The sequence below is a fragment of the Chamaea fasciata genome, unplaced genomic scaffold, assembly GCF_029207755.1.
Source record: "Chamaea fasciata isolate MVZ Bird 193981 ecotype frontalis unplaced genomic scaffold, bChaFas1.0.hap1 SCAF_12, whole genome shotgun sequence".
NCBI lineage: Eukaryota > Metazoa > Chordata > Aves > Passeriformes > Sylviidae > Chamaea > Chamaea fasciata.
Genome location: NW_027094097.1, coordinates 7,476,569 through 7,493,754, shown reverse-complemented (window position 1 = coordinate 7,493,754; position 17,186 = coordinate 7,476,569). Strand labels below are relative to the sequence as shown.

The 17,186-nt window shown below is 39.2% G+C and overlaps 1 protein-coding gene across 1 annotated transcript in view; it reads right to left on the bottom strand.

Moving 5' to 3' along the window:
- Nucleotides 1-5,316, bottom strand: part of MMP2 (matrix metallopeptidase 2) — a 29,103-nt gene extending 23,787 nt beyond the window's left edge. Inside the window, exons 1-2 of the mRNA XM_066194358.1 lie at nt 5,003-5,316; nt 1,314-1,540 (exon numbers count right to left, since the gene is read on the bottom strand). Of these exons, the coding sequence (XP_066050455.1) occupies nt 1,314-1,540; nt 5,003-5,146 (371 nt within the window). The 5' untranslated portion in view covers nt 5,147-5,316. The remainder of the gene's footprint in view (nt 1-1,313; nt 1,541-5,002) is intronic.
- Between the last annotated feature and the right edge of the window lie 11,870 nt (nt 5,317-17,186).

The window sequence follows — 17,186 nt, the reverse complement described above, 5'->3', positions numbered from 1 at the left end:
TCTAAACACCTCCCTTGGATTCAGAGAAGTGCTTAGATGTGGCACTTACTGTTTATTTTCTTTTGGAATTGACTCAGCAGCAAGAAGAAAATTATAAATCCAGAGGCTGTAAAGCCTGGATTGCAGTGGGCCTTGCACAAAACGTTCTGGGTTTTGCATCAGCACTGAGGCCAGAAAAGGAGCTCGGTAACATTCTGAAAGTTTCAAGTGTGGATTATTTTGCTCTTTAATAAGAACAGAGAAGGAACCCTTTTCCCTCACCTGTGTTGCTATCTGTATATTGTTTAATCCCTGTGGAATGCTAATACTTTAGCTGTGTGTGGGATACATTGGCAATAAGATACATGGGGAAATAGGAAAAAGCATGTAAGAGAAAGGTGTAGTGCTAACTTGTGAAGGGCACAAAATCTTAAATGTGTTGCTTTCTTCTTCTTCATAAATTTTAATTGGACTTCTTAGTTTTTACATTATAGCCAGGTATAATTCATTTAAAGAAAAGTTTCCAAGTCTTTGCTGCTGGGGCTGTGCATAGTGAGGGAAACTACTTTGTGCCTAAGGAGGATGAGGAAGATTCAGAGGAAGCACATCAGCAAGTAGGGGTTGCAAGCGCTGCTACAGGTTTTTTTCAGTCCTTATTAGGTTAGTTGCAACCCAAGGGATGCTTTGAGTCCAAACTTGTGAGGGAACAGCAGACTAAGTCAAGCAGCTAAGACAAATCTGCTGTTTTTTCTCATTGGTGGTAAATATTTTTTCATGGACCCCCTAAGGTAATGATTTTTTTACCACAATGAGAGCTGTATTGGTCCCTAACTCTTCAGAAGATGATGAAATTAGAACAAACCAAACTTATTGCAATAGGCTTGTTGTAACTCATGTTTGTATGTATCTGAAATGCAATTGTTGGATTTTAAAATTTATTTCATCATCTCCTTTCTAAGACTGCAGAATGAAGAGGAGTTTGGCCTCTGCAATCAATAAGTGCTTTGGTCCTCCTGGAGCAGATAAGCAGGTGAGATACTCCTGCTCCAGCTCCCTTAGGATGCTTGCTGCAGAGCAAAGAGTAAACCCAACATCTCTTTAGTTTCAGCCAGAACCAGGAAGTTGATGTTGAGATGATTCTTCTTGATATATTACAATTTGAAATGGCAGAGGTATTTGTTAAAGCATTTGGTAGTTATCTAAACACTAGGGGGTTATAATTCAAGGGACCTTGTCTGGCCCCCTAAATAGCTACTGCATTTCTAAGTGCCTTCTTTAGTTCTTGGACGTGCTATGGGTATATGTGAACAGAACCCACCATTACCAGTCTGTACCTGTATGTTATATGATTCTTTTCCCATTTTGGCTTTCTCGCAAAGAAGTTGTAATTGGCTACATCAGGGTTACCACAGCGGGGTTTCTTCATTGTCTCAATAGTGTTTTGATCCAGATCTCCTGTTTCAGGCAGCCCAAAAAATTTCTGCATTTTCTTCAGAGTATCTTTCAGGACAAATAAATTGCAACTGTCTTTTGGGCAGCCATAGTATTTATTCAGGTATTGCTTGGGAAAAAAAAAAAAAAGCACAGAACAAAGACTTTAAAATTCATAAAATAAACAGTTAATAATTATAAATAAATAAATAAGTACTATAGGAATATACTATAGTACTATAATTCCCTGTTAGCTTTTCACCTGTAATTTGCAAGTTTTCTCTTCAGATATACAAGTGAGGGACCAGCAGAATCTTGTTAATTGACACAAAGCATACTTGATCACATGATGTTGCTAAATAAACAATCATTTCCACTATTAGCTATCACCTTTACTTAATGAATTGCTTTTAGTTATTAGAACATAGAGTTTCAGTGTAGAACTACAAAGTAAAAAATGAGTTTGTCTTTTTTTTTGTTGTTGCTTTGTGATATATAAATCTGCTTACAGTTTTAGATTTTGTGCAATGATTTTTTGGAAGAATCTGCATTATTGAGAAACTTCTCAAGAAATCAAAGCAACCCCACAAATGAGACCACATTGATTGCAAAGAAAAACCCCATACTTTATTCAAACCAGACAGAGTTGTTTGAATGTTGGATGTGTTTGCTTTTGAGTCAAACATTGCAAAGACCTGAGGAAGAAAGTATTTGGTGACATCTCAGTTGCTTGGACACTGCAGCCAATCAATATTTGCATACTTTAAACTCCACTGAATGCTCCAGCACATTATGGCCAGACTGTTTCTGATATGGCCATGGTGGCAGTTTACAAAGTTCTTTCTCATTAAAAAGGAGTGGCCATAAGGGACTCAAGAGATGGCACAAATCACATTATTTTCACCTCCTGAAATAGTACCCATGAATGTCTCTTCCCCTTCTCTTAAGAATGGGCTTACAGCATTTTATGCCCCTCTGTGAAAAAAAAGCTAAGGCCATGTGAAATGGCAGGTGTTCCCAAACTGCACCCAAATGGGGGCTTGGCCCTGCACAGAGCTGAGAGATGCCCTGCCAATGGTGCTGTGAGGCAGGAGGGTTCCAAGTTACTGATCTTTCTACTAAAAACAGTCTGCAGCTGAGGAAAAAATCAGGTATTGTATCCCAGATATTAACTGTGAGTCCAAGGGAGGAAAACACCTGAATAATATAAAGGTATATTTGCCAAAAATACATGAGGAATAGGAGAACTATTTCAAACTGAGGATTACAAGAAGCCTGACAAAATGACTGCACATTTAAGTTCTTGTGCCAGCAAGTATTCCCAAGAGAAACCTTGTTTCATGTGTCTAATTAATTGCTCAAGTTCACCCTGGAGACTGGGCATAAAACCACAACACCAGCAAAATAGAGCAGAGGATATTTGATAACTGCAGTTGGTCAAGCCTTGCTTTCACCACCTTCCTCACAAACGCCAGCCTAACCTCATCTGCCCAGCATAGGAAATGGTTCAGGGATTACTCAGAAAAGGATTTAATCAAGATGTTACACCATTTCCTTCAGAAAGTCCTCCATCCATCATGATTAAGCACAGACTATGACTAGTTTTTGTGATTTTTGTAACTTCTGATGTGGTATTTCTCCAGTGGGGACTGTGGCATTAGCAAATAAAGGACACAGAGTGGTTTCATCTTTGCTTCCACTGAGCTGCTCTCACGTAGTTAATGGGGCCTGGAAATTATGTGAAATGCATTAAGAACATAATCAAACAAACCAGTTTGGTTCTTATCCTAGTTTTCATTTCATGTAGTTTGATGAATTTTCCTATGCTTCTGCTTGCATCCCCCATGGTGTAATGCAGACTGACATTTACTGAAGAACCAGGCTGCTGCTCTTACCATTTTAGGTTTGGGAGCAAGCTATACAATCAAAAATATAAACTGAAGCGTGGTAAGGACTTTTACTTCCTAGTATTCTAAAGAAAAAGCTAACCCCTTTCAGTTTTTCCTAAAATGGAGATTTTACTGAAGATGAGAAATGACCATGATCCGCTGTTCAATGAGGAGAGAATCTTCAAGAAAATGTAATGTCTATGCAAACCACATCTTGGCCTAGGCTGTGAAATGCAGTTTCTCCAGAGTCAGCAGGGAGCTGTGGTGATCTGGAATTTTGATCCAGCCCATTAATGAAACAGGGTCCAGCTGCAACATAGCAATTTGTGTTCTGATGCTGAGTGTTGGGGCTGTTCTGGTGGAGGGTGTGAGGAAAGGCAGCCAGTTAGCATTGCCCAAGAATACCCCAAGAAAGACAAAGAAGAACTGCTGTGTTAAACCAGCTTGTAATTTTCCTCTGAGTACACATAATAAATAGGTTGTTTGAAAGAAACAGAGATGAGGGGAGATGTGGATTGCGGTTATTGAATAAAAGCCTGGTTGTCTCTAAGAAAATACATTTCTCTCAGAGTGGTTAAATTGCTTTCAGACACGTGGGACCCCACTCTCCTCTCCCAAATGCACTGCCCCTGCCCCCAGCTCTTGGCTACTGTGCTGCTAAGGCAAAACCTTGGCTGAATTTCTTTTGTTAACGACTGAGGAATGCCCTATTTGGGTCAGTTTGTCTGTTTTTCCTAAACTTTCCGACAGAACTCCCAACTGGAAATTCTCTCTCTACCCTCCCCCAGACCTTCTTTAACCTGGCAAACGTCCCCAAGATGCACACAAACTCCCAAAGGAAAGTGAGCAACGTTCAAGTCTCTGTATCCTAAATAAGAATAATTTATCTCAATCCTCCTTAAAATGGATTTACTGCTGAAGAAGAGAAATAATTTAGTCTATAATTTAGTCTATAATTTAGATGCTAAAATAAGGATAATCCATCTCAATCTCCCTTTAAATGGACTTCCCCATAATGCCACTTTTATGAACGTCCACAGGGCTAAAAAAAGGTTAGAATGAAATGCCATACAGTTATAGCTATAATTTGGTAATATCACAGAAATCCAAACTCCTTTTTTTGTTCCAGATTAGATTTGGGAAAAGAAATTCTTTAAACCTCTGTGACATTGTTTTCCAAAGTCAAAACTAGTCACAATGGCTTCTGAAATTTGAGCCATCTTTCAGTTGTAGTGTCCCTTAAAGTTGTGTTTATGCAACGCACAGTAAACAATCTGGAAAACACACTTCTGAAAGCTGTGATACATGCATTGAGGGAGTCTCGATTGCCTTCGACTTCTACTTGATTTAAGTAAAAAATTAGATGTCTCTTATTTGCCCTTCTCCCCTCTTACCATTGCAATTTTTTGACTATAGTCATGATGATTTAATGAAAATTTCTTGTATCATGAGACTTCAGGGGAAAAAAAAATCCCCAAAAAGCTGACTTTCTTTGCTGGCTTAAAAAATTTTAAGAGAGGAAACATTACTTGGCTCCAGTTTTAACTTTTGAAAGCTGATACCTTTGCTAGCTAGCTAGCACTTCCAGAGACTCCAGGGAAAGAATGCTACAGTCATTCCTTAGCCTCAGCTGAAACAAGAAAGAAACATCTGCTTATGAAACAACAATATAAATCTGAAGCAAAGATGAAACCAACACTTACCACTGCTAGTTCTTTGTCTGTTTTGGGAGTGCTGTCTCCAGGAAACTTAATGATTGGTGATGGTGCGGCTAAAGTTTTGTAAAAAAAATATATTTGGATGAATAGTACTTTAAAAACGAAGCCACAGCCAATGTGAGTCTTCATTCTGCCTAAACTTGTGCTCTCCTCTTTGGAAAAAGCTTTTCCCCACGGTCTGTCTCCGTTACTTTAGCTGCAAAGTGCACCAGTTGCTTATCTGCGCATCTTTACTCCCAGCACCGTTTTCCCTTTTGCTTGCTCTAGCAATTCCTTTGTATGTTTAAAACATCCAGATGCGCAGTCTCAAGCTACCACAAGAGGAAGTCTGAAAACTAGTGGAAACATGAGAAAAGGGCAGTTACCAGATGTGATTGCTGTGATTTTAAGGTAGCAACAGGCAGATAGTTACTGTGGCTGAAAGAGGCCACATTTTCTCCTCCTTTGCATACATGAAAGCATTTATTTATGCCAGAGAAGAGGAAAAAACAAAGCCTGAATTAATCTTGAAGACAAAGTGTCTCACATATATTTTAAATTAAAAAAAAAAAAGAAAAAGAGAAAGAAATTAATAAACATTATTTTCCTAGCTAAACATTTTTACTATTTTTTTTACTACTTTTATGTCACAGATATGATGATATGCTTTAGTGATGTGTGATTATGCTCCCACACAGTGCCTTGCAGCAAACATTTTGATTATGGATTCTGAGACAGACCCTGCACAGGGCAGTGCAGCTGAGTGAGGCTTCTTGTCCCCGTCCTGCTGAGGCTACACAGAGTGTGGGTCTGTACTCAGGGCTCACCGTGCTCCGTGTGAGCCTCACTCCCTCCCTGCTCTCTGCACAACGTGCAGAGCTCTCAGTAAGATCATTGTGGCTTCTTGGGTTCAGAACTATCTTGAGGCTTTGCCACCAACAGACACAGGGTATCACCTTACCCCTGCAGGGTAATAGATAATTAGGCAGATTCAGCAATAGAAATTAACTTCAATAAAGGATGTCAGGGAAATTGTACAAAAATCAGTGTTTGCTTGTAATGGGGGTTTGATCGCCTGGTGCAGCTGCCTTAATCTGAAATTTAGGTGTAAATATGGCCATTGTCATGGACAGTCCATTTATTGTGTCATTCATAATATTGCTGGCTTTGAGGAGTTCTTACAAGTGAAATATTATTTTAACTGAATATCCCTAATCTAGGGGTTTGGCTCATGACTTTTCAAGATGGGAAGTTGGCAATTCTGAATGATTGCAAACTGTTCTGACCAGCCAAGGGTCTACAGTTTCTACTGAACACAAATCCAGCTATGAAAGTTCCTCTGACCTGAATGTCACTGTAAAAGTTGCTACAGCTTTCCAATGAGTGCTAAATAAAAGTTTTCCAGATATGACCCCTCTTAACAAATAGGGCTGTCAATGAAAATGCTTTGCAGGTGTTTGGTGTTTACTGATGATATTTGATAATTGATTGTAAATTGCTAATATTGGCAGTTGTTTGATTTATACTAACATCAAACTATTTTGCCAACAGCACCCCATTGTCCATGAAGTGAATAGTCTTACATAAAGGCAAATATTCCAAAGAGGGGACTGAACGGCCCAGGGAGAAAGCGTTTGCAGGAGCTTTTGCTGCCCATACACTTCCACTGAGAGCCCAACACGGCAGCTGTATGCAGGGCTGCTGGGTGAATCAGCCATGGGAAACAGCACTTGAAGCTCAGGAGAGAAAGAGGAGTTACGGGAACTTTGTGCATGAATGGAGCTGTCTTTGTCAGCAAGTGGCTTTTTATTTATCCCCACTCATCCTTTCAGGAGTGAATCCAACTGACTTGAGTTACAGTGAACAACTTTCCCCTAATGGTTCAGCTTTGAAATGACACATTCTTTTCTAGCTTTTCCCCATCAGCAAAAATCGATGGTCATTTAAAATATTGCCTTAATAAACAGCAGTTATGAAAATACGATCCAGTTTCTCCATAGCCTGGTACTTGGTTGTAGGGAATGACTCTTCTGCTTTGTGGTGACAGCTCATATTTGTATCTGGCCGTGTGACACTGTAAGAGAACAAAGGCCAAGGAAGCCTTCACTACATGTGCCAAGTTACTCTTGGGTCTCCTTAATTAAGCAAGTAAAACTATTATGTATCATGTTGCAAATTCTGGAGATACCTCTGTGCTCCATGTTAGGTCAAGGGCTGATGTAAATCTTAAGACATGAAAACCACGTCATTTTCATAAGAATTTTAATGTAATTTATGACAGCTTAGCAGATTTCATTTAGAAGGGGACTGTGGTGAAGCTGTTTAAAGCCAAATGTGCCCTGGCACATTCCAGTTGCACTCATAAGCCTCATTGAAAACTAATGAATGCTCTATTCTCTGTCTGTCCTAATGAATATCGGATCAGAAATGGATGAGGAAACTTTTGAATAGACTGTGAGGTCCGTGCAATTTGAAAATCTCACTGTATTTTGTTTCTTATCTTTGCCGGCGGTGAGAGTAGGTTGAGGTCACCTTTTAAAGACACTTTGTAAATAAATTGGCAAAGCAACAGAAACCATGCAGACCTGCAGTGAAGCATTTTTTCTCACCTTTGCATTTTTTCTGGTATATTGCTTTGCTGGTACTGCTTCAGTGCGTGAGCAGTTAAGCAAGTTATGTTCAATTCGGAAACATGATACATAATGGAATATTGGATTTATGGGTATTGGGTGAACCAATAGATTGAGTTTCTTAGCAGTCAGTGAAAACATTCTCTTTCATTAGCACATGACATCAGAGATACTGGCTGAGCTGCCCTCTTTCAGATTTGCAAAGCAAAATAAATTCTGGTGACACTTTGTTAGAGTAGAAGTCCTATTGTATTGAGACTGTATTTGGGGTAAAATGCTTCTTACCTCCTTGTATTTGTCTTTAAGGTCTATGCCATAGTCTGTTCTTAGTGTGCTACAGAGGTGCTGCTTTTATAGGCTGGGAATGCAGTGATGCTCAGTCCTGGCAGTAGGGACATTCTGCTGCTGGCTGGCTGCTGCTTTGAGTCAGAGGTTGGGCTAAATGACTCCTGAGGTCTGTTACAGCCTGAATTACCCCATCACCTTACCAGTCTTGCTGAATTTGAAGACCTGGTATGATGTGTTTTCTTATCTCAGACTAGATAAACTCCAAATCAGGGAGCCAGACTCTGAAGGATCTGAAGTGATGTATTCAGACATTGACAGATTGATGGGTTAACTGCTGTTAGTGTTTGGTGCACAGACATTCCTCAGCCCTCCCTAATATGAAGAGATTACCTCTGACAGTAATTAGTGCTTCTGAGTAGACTTCCTAAAAATTAAACATTAAGGAAAGAGGCAATACAAAACACAAGGAAAGAAGAAAAAGCCCTGCTGAGAAGAGAACCTAAGGCCATCTACCAGCTTTTTGGAGGAGCTGAAGCAATCTAAAGGATCTACATCTCCTTTCTCTTATCTTAATCCTCTTAATCTTAAGGATCCTTACAGATCCTTAATCAGTAAGGTGTTTTGTCTATGTAAACAGATGCTACCTCCGGATTAGCTCCAGAAAATGAGCAGAGTTGTATCTCCTACTACTGCCTTTATGTATTTGTGGAAAAAATTAACCTCTCTGTTGCATATAGTTTCTATTAGGTGTTTATCTGATATAGACATTGATGTATCTCTCCTGAGCCATAAAAGGCTCCTCTATAGTTACTGAGTTTGTTTCAAGTTAGAACCACTACATATTGAAAATTTTAAGCCATCTACTTTGTGAGTAAGATGCCAAATTTACTTAATAAATGTCTGCTTTTGTACATTAATAGTTACTGTATGGCAGACACCACACAGTCTGAGAAGGCAAATGCCTCTTTTGAGGACATACTTCAATAAAAACAGTAAAAAATGAATCATGATGACTTTTGAGCTGTAAGCTACATATCTAGGTAGCTCTGATAAGAGAAACATGAGCATGCATTAACATGCTGTTTTTATCAAAGGATTTTTCTGTTTCAGAAAATGAATTTTGAAATGATTCAGAAGCACTCAGCAGTTTCAAGATTGGACTTCAGATGGTGTCCTAGATAATCTGCTCACAGAGTAATCATCCCTCCAGAAACACACTGTAGCAATTCCTATGGTCACTAATTCCAAAATTTTGTCAAAAGCTGATGATTTCCTCGTGGTTCCAGAGAAGTATGTTAGGCAGAGTGTCGTGAGCAGAGGCCATGGGAGGATGATGGATTTATTCCTGGTGGGGTTTCATGTTTTAAATTGAAACCTGTTGCTAGGCTGGAGAAATAAATAATCATCAGGACAATTAAGGTCTTCAGAAAACCACTGATCCTCTGACTACCAACTCAGCTGGTTCTAACTGAGTGCAGTGGGATGTGTGTCTGCAAGTAAACTATTGCACTATGTGTATATAACCCCTTATCATGTGTTTTCTAGGTCATGTGGTGTCAGTTTATATCTTCTAGTTTAGGAAGTAAAAAAACGTATTAATGTAGATAGACCTGCATTGATTTTAGCAGGATTTATGGAAAAGAAAAAACTCATTGAAGTTGTCAGAACTACTGTAGTGTTCTCAGAGTGTTTCAATCAGAACTTCTAAGGAACTGGAAAACCCAAAGCTCGGGTGATGGAAAAGTTTGCCTGAATTTCAGGAAAGGTGCCAATGAAAATATCCCAAGGACCAGTTTAGCCAGACTTTTGGCTACTTTTTGGTTTTCCAGGGTTGCCTTGTGACTCATTCTCTTTTCAGAAATCCCATTTTGCAATTTCTCCTGGATCAGCACTCCAGAGCCTTCTTTCTTCTTGTCTGGAGAAGAAAATTTTGTACGTATCAAGAAAGCAAAGAGCTTACAGAAGAAAGCATGGGACTGGACTATGCTAAAAAAGGGATTTTGATGCCTTTTACCACATGTCTGACTTGTAAGGCACTGTGGCAGAAGTAGCGAGGCAATGAGTGTGGTGCCAGACTGAGGCTCCCTTGAGCCTGGGGTGTGTAGGAATCATGTTTCTACTCACTGCTCTTTCTTAATGATACCTGTCTTGAAGATGGACCATCTGTACAAATAACAGTAGTGACACACTTAGGGTCTGCATTCTTTCTGGGGTTTGCCACTGACAAGTCACTAAGCTCCAAGCACCTGCCTTTCAGTGCCTGTAACAGAAATAGTGGGTGCAGCTGGCTGAAAGAGATGTGTGCCCCTGTAGGATCAGAGGAATGTGTGATATTACCAGTTTATCTGTTTTAGTAAGGTTTTCTCCAGGAAGCAATGGTTAGTCACAGAAGTCCCCACTGAGTTTAAAAGGATTAATAAGTTCAGCAAGAACTAATTTATATTGCAGACAAGTGAGCTTATCTAAGCCCTGGATGTTGGAAGGTTGATCCTAACAGAACGTAAGCTTTAAACATCCACATCATTTATTATCTGGATGTCCTCTCTGTCTGCTCAGCAGCTGGCTCAGGCTTCAGTGATCTAATTCACCATATCTGACCACCACATGAGGGAGTCTTTAAACTGTTGGAAATCAGTGTTTGTGTGCATGGAGGGGTGAGAGTGGAACAATGTACGAAGGGTCAGTCATTGGTACCAGATGTGATTTTCAGCATGTAAGGTAGAAATTATATTTTTCCTTTTGTTTCTCTCATCCTTTCTGTTTTACTAAGTTAGGTCCTAAGGATGTGAAGTTCCACTGACATATGGATATAATTTGTTAGCTTGCTACTAAATAAGAAATGATTTTTAAAAATTTGATAATGAACTGGACTTTGTGGATACAATGTGCAGAACTAATTTGTCTTCAAACATACAGGTAGTTCCCTACTGGTGCTTCCACATACTGGTGGTTCAGAAGTCCTGATGATGCTGTATTTGGTTAAACTTGGCAACCTCAGCATGATCCTCAGTAGCACTGGGAACAGATCCTGCTGCCTACTACACTGTTGTTGCCTTGTGCCATGTGTTGTGAATGGGCCTGTGGAGCTCCATGTGGCACATTGCAGTGTAAAATGTGGGTGAAGAGGATGGCACCAAGTCCTTTGCTAGCCAGGTAGCCACCCCAAACCCTCCTAAGTAAGAGCAAGAGCTAAACGGATGTGAGTGCATGATCAGCTCCTGAGCCCACAGTGCAGAGCTGTGGCATTTCTGCTGTTCAGATTTCAGAGACAGACCCTAAGGAATGCTGCACTAAGGGACACATTTCTCAAATCCTGTCAAGAGGCACTTTACTCACAAACAGTGCCACACCACAGCCTGGCTATTCCCCACTGCTGTTCTGTTTGCATTCATGGGAGATCTCTTTGCTGTAACAATGGGCAAGTGCAATCCTGAACATGTCAAAATAATAGTTCTGCTTGCTTTGCTGCTGCTGGGCAGCTGCTTGTTGCTAGTCACTGTACACCTCACTTGTCATTAGAGTGTTGGTATTCAGACACTGAGGGGCCTTAATTAATGACTTTGAAGATATGGTCTTTTATAATTCATGACAGAACTTTAATTAAAATCAAATATATAGCAGTTGAATTAGCAGAGGATTTAAAGTGCACAATCTTTGACGGAGACTGTGATTCCCTCTGACCACTGATGATGGATGCTGAATGTAAATTCCATTTCATCACAGCAGATTCAGAACAGAATTGGTGCGCCTTTTTTTTTTTTTTTTTTTTTTTAACAGAGAGGTCCCTGTTGTTATAGACTGGAAAAATGGTAAGGTCAAGAGACCTGCAGTCATTTGATTCCCCTCTCTGACCCCCATCTCCTCCTCTGGAATCCTCAAGTATTTTCAATATCTGTATTGGTAAGGGAAGAAAAAGGACACAATTCTGTGTGATGCTTATGTACTCATTATTTGGAGAGCTGGTATGTAAAAGTGCTGTGCGTGGTTCAAGCACTCACTCTAGGACTCTCGTCAAAGTAGTAGAAGAATTCTTATTTCACATAAAGGCAAACTGAGGCTGTGTTTTCTCTTGGACAATGCAGGAGAAGTTAGTGGAATTTTGAAGAGTTCAGCCTGGTTCACAGAACAACTACATGTCTTTCTGGCCTATGCTGGGATAACTGGACTTAAGCAAATATGTAGCTGAATCATTGCTATAGATGAAATCTGTTGTTCCCGGGAGCATGCTTTTCTTATGACAGTTGAATTTATTTCACTTTGTTTGACCTTACTGTCTAACTGGATTCACCTAAATTTCTTACAAAATACAGTTTTTATCTAGGAGACTTACCCTGCTATCCCACTACTGCCGTGATTTCCATGCGGTTCTTTGAATGGATTTCATGGTCTTGCTGGTTACTCTGCCTACTGAGACTAAATATTCAGAAGATATTTGTGGGTTTGATTTTACAACAGTGAGTTGTATCTGAAATTTTATCATCTCATTTTGTCTGCTAAAGGATGGGTCATCTTTTCTATGGGATTAGTTGATTTTCTGAGGTTGCCAAGTTTCCCCATCCTGTGTGGATGGAGGCCAATCTATGATCTTACAATCAGAAACCAACCAACCAACAAAACCAACCCACAACTATCTGCTACATATACGAAAGCTAATAAATTAAACAAAATGTACAATTTAATAGAGCTAAGAAAAACTAGTCAATAGGTCATGTCAAGGTATTACAAAAAAATTGCCATTAGGGGGAGATGAATAGTGGAAAAAATAGCATTTGAATAAATTAGTCACTGCAAGCTGGTAAAAAATTAGAAATGTCTTATTTAGTAGCTATATAAATGGTTTAACAGTAGGAAAACATGATTCAAAAATGTCTTTGCAAAATATTGAAACCATTCAACCATCTATAGTTACCATCTTTACAGTAACAATAATTTCTTATTTATTAACATAAAAATAGGAATACATCTTATAAATAGAAAATAACTTTCCTGGAAAGGAGGAAGGGATTTCCTCACTGGTCGCTCTTGGTAATGTTGCAAAAATTCATTTGTTTTATATTACTAGCTTTTCGTGTAATACTTCGACCAGCTGCTGAAACTACAATTTGTGAACTGTTCAAATGGAATTCCTGCACACAATCATGGGGGATTTTTATTTGAAGTTTTTTTCTTTTGTTTTTATTGTCAATTTGCTACAGCAAATTGTTACTCATATTGGAGTATTTAAATCTGTTCATCTGGCACGTATTTATATGTGAGTCTTAGTAGCACTGGGCAGTTTCTGCAGATCTAACCATCGTTAGGGCAGTGGAGTCTGAGCTTTCAGAATGCTAAACCAAAGTGAATGTCACAGAATTGCAGGCTCTTCTCTGGCTGAGCAGTATTTTGTGGAAAAACTGTGGCTGATTTTCCATCTGCAGTATCCAGAGGGATGCTCAGGGTCTACACCAAGCCTGATCAGCCTGTTCCTGGTGCTGCTTGTGGGGCAGGGGCTGCTGGAGCAAAGCTGTTCAGGGAATCAGACTCGTGACTTCCCTGCTGGTATAATTAGCTATCGAGGTCAGCTTCTTTTCCTTTAGCGAGTCATAGCAGGTCATCATTTCATCACGGAGATCGCAGGAACAGAACCACAACCTCAAAGATGCCAAAAAGGAGCAAAATCTAAGGGCTCCATGAGAATCCCACAGGGGAGAAGTGAGGAAATCCTGCAGGCCCACAGAGCTTCTGTGGTGGTGTCAAGTTCAAAGGGAAACTTCCATTAGCTGGAAAGGCGAAGGAGGGGGACCACCTGCCTGTCCTGCAGCAGGCTGAGTTTCTTGTTAATGGGAATGACTGAATAAAGGCAGCATTTTAATGGGCAGGGAGAATGTTCTCTAAAGAGGATTAAATTCCAACTTTTTGTCTTTCAACGTTTTTATTACTCTTCCTATGCTTTTTATGAGCCGTTAATTTCTTTCATACTTGACCATTATTAATACAGGGCAAATAAATGGCTAAACTACTTCCAGAGGCAGCTTGATGGACCATACAGGAGGTCTACATTTTCCTGTCAGGAAGACTGATTCTAGGGCCATTTGCACAACTTTATACTGAGTTTTATTCCTGATTTCAAGAAGATATTAAAAAATATGAGTGCTGCACACAAAATCTGGATCATGCATTTTTTTTTCTCTGTTTCAGAGAATAAAGCGCTTAAGGTTTTGCTCTGAAATTTAAATGAATATTTATTTTGGTTTTATCCCTGCACTTTCTAGGCTCTCTCCCTCCCCAGTCTACTGTGATGTAATAGACAAAGATTTGAAATGGGAATTATGATCATAAGCAGAACAATATATGTTTTTCTGATGATAGTAAGATAAGCAGGTGGAACTTCCATGTAAAATGATGGATTAACAGGCATTACTGAAAACATGACATCTGAGGAGCTGCAGCACCTGTACAGGATTACTAAATTTACCTTATTTTATTTTTTTTACCATTACTATCTGTGATGGAGTCATCTTCCTATTCCAGGAAGAGATAGATTTTAAAATGCATTGAGTTGTCTTGCTTTCAGGCCTTCACATTGAGTGCTTTTGGAACCTTACAGCCTAAATAGTTGTAGCTAATTATTTTTTCCTGCTTGATCTCCTTAGTAACTTTGGGAATGTCAGTCCATATTTTACCTGAGATGATGTTTTATCCAGAACAGTGGTTTCATTCTGGGTGCTGCTTTCACTGAGCTTTTGTCTCTGATGCTTCTACCTGCAGCCTGAAGTTCATCAGGTCTGTCTTTACAATAAAGCTGGCAAGATCTTTCCAGGAACCTCCCTGATACCATCTGCAGAAGGGAAGATAATCTTCTGTCTTTGAAGTCAGATGAAATCCTAATAATCTGTAACATTGCAGATTACAAACTGCAGCCCTCTCACAATGAGTCTCTGACCTAATGCACCATCTCAGGAAAACCAGTCTAAGTGAGCTCAGTTTATGTTACATTCTGGTTTATTGCAGAGAGCATGAGAACTGATTTACAGCAGTTGTTTGTTATTAAGGTGAACATTCAGATCAGAATCAATGAAATATGCATGGATACACTGTGTGTACTCCAGAGGAATTCAGGAGTTGTAGCTCATGGGCTGCACAAACCTCTTTAAGTCTCAGATTAATCTCCTGATTATATATAAAATATAACTACTACTGATGAGTAAAACAGGAACAGCAGAAAAGGTCAGATATTGTTGATATATCAAATTCTTGTAGATGTAGGAAATGCACCACAACTGATAAAACTGTAGAAGAAAACCTGGTCCCTGTGATGAAGGTGAAGGGAAGAATATTCCTCTTCCCTCAGACTTGTAATTAGTGTTGTTTTCCCCTCCAAAGTCAGAACAAGGTGTAATAGGGAATACTGAAGCTCTAGAAGAAGAATCGAGTCTATGATGTGAAATTAATATACTTTTTTCTTGTTTGTTTGAGTTTTTTTAACCATACCACATCGATTTTGGTGGATAACAACCAAACTATTGATAGTTTCTTCAAGATTTGGAAGAGAACTTTTTTCAAATCACAGAGTTCAGCTGCCAAATGCTGCTTATTCTTGCAAAAACTTTTATAGTCTCAATTTGACAGAACACTTGAGCACTTGTTTTTATTCAATAGTCGTGTGAAATTAAAGAGATTAGTCTTATGCTTAAATACTGGGTTGGAATGGATTTGGTTGAAGAAAATTCAGTGCATTTATCATTGCAAAGAATGTAAATTCTATACTCTCAAGTTCTAATGGGCTGAAGTTCATTCAAAAGAATAGCACTACTCATAAACTGTGGGAAGAGGAAAGCAGGCATATTAGCAAGGAGAATATTTAATACTTCCAAAGCACCTTTCACCCAATGAGTTCGCATTGCTGTGTGCATAAAAATGATCAACATTTCAACACTTCTGTGAACTAAGCTGAATATCTCCTTTCTCAGATGGGAAAGTCAAAGCACAAAGACTTTGAATGATTTATCTGCATGAATTGGTAGCAGAGCTAAGAATCAAATCTTGGCTTGCCTCAATCTGCCATGGTATTATTGCTCATATGAACTATTCAGTCATTTATACTACACAGAAATGACAAGCTCTGTCATTCAACAGGATAAAAATAATTTAAAAATATGATTTCAGTACAGCTCTTGCTTGCCATTCTCCAAGATCCTTTTATTAGAAGTTTGCCTTTTTGTCTCCCATGACACCAAGCATTGGATTTAAAGTTTACTGCATTCATTCTGCTTTTCACTTCCACCAAACAAAAAGTTTAAGCTCACCAAGTCACCTTGTCCAGTGTCAGGACATTGCTATAATAAAGTGAGAACAGGCAGGGCTGTGTGGAAAAGTTTTTTCCCACCTACAGGCATATGATAGATGTGAAGTCTGTTATTTGCTTCTCATTTTGAGAGCTGTGCAGCAATGTATATTTAGCAGATGTGTAATGTACTCTCCTGCAGCATGGGCAGAGCCTTTTTATCACACAACTCAGCATACGTCTCTCTCTCCTAGCCCCTGGGGGTCTCCTCAGCCAGTTCAGTGAATCATGAGAATGAATCATTTACAGTCTTTTTGAATAGAATGTAACACTAAAAGAAATGTTCTTATTATGTTGCAGACTGGAATTTCTAGATCCTAAGGAAAATTGCCTAAGAACCTTAAAATTAGGAATTCTTTACAACCTAGGTCTTTTACTCCTGGAAATTTCGATGGTGGATTCTTCCTCTTGAAGACATTGGAATGTTGGTCATTCACTTCGCTGGGGAACAAGATGGGTTCCTTACTTTAAAGATCTTTGATTGCTTTAAGGTTTAATATTTCTATTGTATAGAAGCCAGATGCTTTTCTTACTCATCTGTCTTTCACACAATGCCCACATGCGTGTCTTCTAGTTTACATGCTGTAAGTGACTTCTTAAATGCCATTACAGTGAGGGAAATGACTATAAAACAACGGCACTTGCCCCCTAGACCTGCTCCCTACATGTCTGACATATCTGCTTACTTATCAGAATTGAGCTTTTATTATTGCTAGCAATTAAGAGACAGAATAGTTGTGGGAAAGTAAGCTGGTTTTCTGCTCTGTCTGGGACACTAACAGCATCACTCTCAGGTAAATCTCAGTTACTGATTTTTATTACTGGTGATGATATTTGAGACCTGAGCATTAGACTTCTGATTCCAGGTTGCATTTGCACAGCTGGCAGAATGAAAAAAGAAGGGAAAGAAAAGGGAGAAAAGAAAATCCCTTGCCTCATAAATTGAGTA